Here is a 4,639-nt window from a genome sequence, read left to right on the forward strand (position 1 = left end):
AGCCTGTTAGCTTTGAAGCATAGCGTACCCTGTGATCTAGCCTGTTAGCTTTGTAGCATAGCGTACCCTGTGATCTAGCCTGTTAGCTTTGTAGCATAGCGTACCCTGTGATCTAGCCTGTTAGCTTTGTAGCATAGCGTACCCTGTGATCTACCCCGTTAGCTTTGTAGCATGCATGGAAACAAGCTGCCTCTGCTGCTTGCGGTCTGAACCTATCGTTAGACATTCCTGTAACTCAAAGAGAAATAGTGCGAACATTCTGATTCGCAGCAGTTCAGTTCTGACATTTCAACCTTCACGAATTAGCCTTGGTCATTCTGGAGATCTGGGCCTGGGTCTCCATGGTGGTTTCCTCTTCCAATGTGAACCCCGGGAAGCTTCACTGAAAGAGAAAGAAATCCTGTGTGCTGTGGTTGTTTTCAAACCTCTGTGGGGGGGTTTCCTGTGGAGTTAGCCGGGCTGAGAGGGGATTCCAAAGCAGTTTACATGTTAAGATGAAACATGGACGTTGGTCCTCGATGTCCAAAAGTATCATCATGGTTTATGACCCAACAACTGGTTCTGTCTGGTTCTGTCAGGTGGGGCGAAGCGGGAACATTCCTGCCGGAACCACCGTGGACACGGACATCACCCACCCTTACGAGTTCGACTTCTACCTGTGCAGCCACGCTGGAATCCAGGTAATTTCCTCAGCGTTTGCTCCTCATCCTGCTTCCTCTTCCTCCGCTGATCGTTTGATCGCCTCGCCGCCTCTCTCCTCCCCACAGGGAACCAGCCGGCCGTCCCACTACCACGTCCTGTGGGACGATAACTGCTTCACTGCGGACGAGTTCCAGCTCCTCACCTACCAGCTGTGCCACACCTACGTCCGCTGCACGCGCTCCGTCTCCATACCGGCGCCGGCCTACTACGCCCACCTGGTGGCCTTCCGCGCGCGCTACCACCTGGTGGACAAAGAGCACGACAGGTGGGTTTCACTCTGCAGGAACTTCTGTAAGGAACTCTTTCCTCCATCTTTGGCGTTAATCGGGATTTTTTTCACCTTCAGCGTCTCGACTCTGAGCTGCGAGTCACTCTGGCATCCTTAGTGCTGCATGAAACCTACTAGCTTAAAGTTTCTTCATTAAAAACTGACGGTTGAATAGTTTCTTTTTTCTCACAAACTGAACTAAAGAAAACTGGAGCAACAACAAAAAAAACTTTGATTTAAAAACGTTCCCAGTCTGTCCCTGTAGTGGAGACCAGAATACGTTAATCAGCTGGTACCGTTTCTGTTCAATATGGAGGAGGAGCTCACTGTTTTCATTTGGATTAGATGGTAAAAAAAATTTGGCAGAAATCTGGCTTTAAGAAAATAAATGTTTGTTATTTAGAGGCCAATTCTTCAAAGGCATACTATGCAACATTTTTCAGTTAATTAATGTGTTCCATAACGTTTTGGATGATTAAATGAGTCATTTCAGGTCGAACAAAGGTTTTCTCGGCCGCCCTGGTGGTCTGTAGGGGAAATACCGTACTTGCAATTGCAGGAGCCCTCGGCCCGCACCCACAGGCTCAGAAGTCTCGTGCATCGCGAAAGTCGGTCTTGCTTTACGGCGAGAACTGCTACACGCCCCCAGTGAAAGGCATGCTCGTTGCTAGCGCAGTGGCGATGCATGCATAAGGTTTTTTAGACCAAATCAGAACCCCCTTTCCCCAACGACAGTCGGATAAATGTATGGGAAACTCCAACTTGGCTAACTACAATCTTTGTTATTTAGACACATGCATAACAAATAATGTATGAAAACATGCTTAATTTTCAAACTCAAAAATTGGAACAAAATAGTCACTTACCGCAGTAAACATGGTGATTCGTTGCGTTCGTCTGTCTGCTAAGCTCAAAACAACCGCGCCTGGCTTGAGGGAGAAACCAGGAGAACAGCTGAGCATATTTACGACAGTGCACTTTTACTTTCGCCCACTAGGGGGAGCCTCGCTGGAAAATCACCACGGTTACATAGTATACCTTTAAAGGAAAAAACGTCTATAAATAAAGTGAACTGTTCAGATCTGTGGTTTCTCACCGTGTTTTCCTTTACATCCTCAGCGCCGAAGGAAGCCACATCTCAGGGCAGAGCAACGGCAGGGACCCCCAGGTTCTGGCCAAGGCGGTGCAGATCCACCACGACACCCTGAGGACCATGTACTTCGCCTGAATGCCCGGCTCCGCCCACGGCGCTCCACAAGAGATCGGAGAGGAAACCTCCTAAATGTCTGTAGTTGCTCCCGGTTTACATGCTGTGAAGGAAGCGGTTCTGATCCGACTGCTGAGCCGCTTTACGTGGGCGGGGGGGTGAAGGCCTCGCCGAGACCTGGGAAGCTCCTCCAGCTCCGCTTGTGTTTTACTTTTCGTCTTATTTATGGATCTTTTTCTCCTTTTATTTAAATCCTCCTGATTTCTGATCTTTGGTTGAGAAACAGACGTAGTGTTTAGACGGTTCTGTCTGTCCGCTGAAACGGTTTCTGATCGACGTCTGGCGTCTGAACTCCCTTTTCTGATTGGCCGTCTGTATCGAAGTGCCTGATAGGGTCAGAAAGTGATCGGCCGGTACGGAGGGAATGTTTTGATTGGACGGATTCTGCAGATGGTTCCGATTTGATCATTTTCTGCTAATTAATCATCAAACTTAACATCCTCAGATTGAAGATGCCAAACTCAGGCGCCGTTTGTTAGAGTTTAAGCTCATGTTGGTTTTGGGTCGGAAACGTCTCGTTTGGTCGGAAGAAAAAGCCTCAAACCGGACGTTGTGACGGAAACGTCTCTGTGATTTCGTTATGCAATAAGAATCTGACTTTTTTTGTTTTGTTTTCGGGCTTTTCTGCCGCAGTGCCGTTGAGCCTCCTCACTCTAACCCAAATGAAGCCGTCGGGGCTTCATCACTCGGACCAAACCTACGTGCCTGCTCGCTCGCGGCTTCCTGCCGATTGGCTCGCCACGTCCAGCCCGTTTTCTGGCGCTGCTTCATCGGACTGGAACCATCAGAACCGTTTGTTCCGTCTGCCTCCACTTTTACTTGAAGATAATTTGAGGTCGGAGCGCGTTCGACGTATTTGACCGAGAATGGACCTCCAGAACCCGTCTCACAGATGCCTTTGATCTCCTTCAATTGAAGCGTTTTGAAGTCTGAATAAAGATATATTTATAGCTGCAGATGAAAACCAAACGCACGTTTAGCCACTTTTTGTCTAAAACAATTAAAGGACCTATTTAAGAGAAGAATTTATGGATTATAATCAGAATCTGAGTTTATTCAATTAATGTCCAGAAATCAGAAGTTTTATATCTCGTTTAACTTACCTTTCAGATTTATGAAGTTAAAAACCTTGATGTTTTTTTTTTTAGGTGCTTTGTTTTTGTTCTGGTTGGGTTTTATTCAAAGCTTAGATCAAACCCTGAGTTGGTTCTGAAAACAAACCTGGACCTGACCGGATGGCGATGAACTGTCCAATCAGACCTGGTTCTGGTTCTGGTCTGCCTCCCAAGTTGGTTCTACAAAACATTCTCATCTGAACTTCTAAAAATATGTTTATTTCGTTTTATTTCCCTTTCAGGACCTGTTTAGCTGAAACACCATACCTGTGATTGGACCGTTTGAATCCCCGTCGTCCAATCAGGTTGAGGTTTGACAGATCAGCTTAAAATGGAAACATTTTAACGTTTTAGCTGCGGGGAATTATTTAAAAGCAACTTTCTAGTAATTAAAGAATGAGGAGAGTTTGTATTAAAAAGGAAGAAATTAATTCCTAAGGTTTTCATTGGGAAAGGATAAAGATCGTCTGCCAGTTTGGGAAAATTAATGCAAAGTTTTCATTTTACCATCTCAGAACCCAGTGGTACCAGAACCATTTAACCTGAAGGACCTTTTATGAAGATGGTCTTTCCTGTAAATTAGATTTAAAATCGTATCTCTATATTTATTTAGTATTTTAAATAATATAATCGGTTTGTAATCTCTGGAAACGAATCCGATGTCCAGAATATCGGCAGCCCCGTCTTTTAATAATTGTTTCTGTCATCTCTTCATTTTCTTGTGAAACTGGTGCTTAATAAAAGTTGAAATGTTCTTCGCTGCGTCACAGATCTGGATCTCAAACCCAGGCTGTGATCAGAACCAGAGGAAGGAGTCATTTCTCGGGCCGGAGTTCGTCCTCCAGCCTGGTTCTGCTGCGGTTAGAAAACCTCCACTGAAATGATCCATCAGCGCCTCCTTCCTGCTCTGCTTCGGGTTTTTACATGATGGAGGGGAGGTTCCGAAGTTTACCGTCGGAACCGTAGAGGGGAGGTTCCGAAGTTTACCGTCGGAACCGTAGAGGGGAGGTTCCGAAGTTTACCGTCGGACCCGTAGAGGGGAGGTTCCGAAGTTTACCGTCGGACCCGTAGAGGGGAGGTTCCGAAGTTTCGGACCCATAGAGGGGAGGTTCTGAAGTTAACCGTCGGACCCGTAGAGGGGAGGTTCCGAAGTTTACCGTCAGACCCGTAGAGGGGAGGTTCCGAAGTTTCGGACCCATAGAGGGGAGGTTCTGAAGTTAACCGTCTGACCCGTAGAGGGGAGGTTCCGAAGTTTCGGACCCATACAGGGGAGGTTCTGAAGTTAAC

General features: G+C 46.6%; 1 protein-coding gene across 2 annotated transcripts in view; it reads left to right on the forward strand.

Annotated features, from left to right (window-relative positions):
• ago3 (argonaute 3, RISC catalytic component) overlaps nt 1-4,639 on the forward strand; it is a 7,289-nt gene that overhangs the window by 1,394 nt on the left and 1,256 nt on the right. The window contains exons 3-5 of one of the 2 annotated variants that reach the window (XM_015384451.1): nt 579-680; nt 768-967; nt 2,090-4,595. In XM_015384451.1, the coding sequence (XP_015239937.1) occupies nt 579-680; nt 768-967; nt 2,090-2,198 (411 nt within the window). In that variant the 3' untranslated portion in view covers nt 2,199-4,595. The remainder of the gene's footprint in view (nt 1-578; nt 681-767; nt 968-2,089; nt 4,596-4,639) is intronic. The other variant, XM_015384452.1, reaches the window with a different exon arrangement.

The sequence above is a fragment of the Cyprinodon variegatus genome, unplaced genomic scaffold (assembly GCF_000732505.1).
Source record: "Cyprinodon variegatus isolate N-32 unplaced genomic scaffold, C_variegatus-1.0 Scaffold312, whole genome shotgun sequence".
NCBI lineage: Eukaryota > Metazoa > Chordata > Actinopteri > Cyprinodontiformes > Cyprinodontidae > Cyprinodon > Cyprinodon variegatus.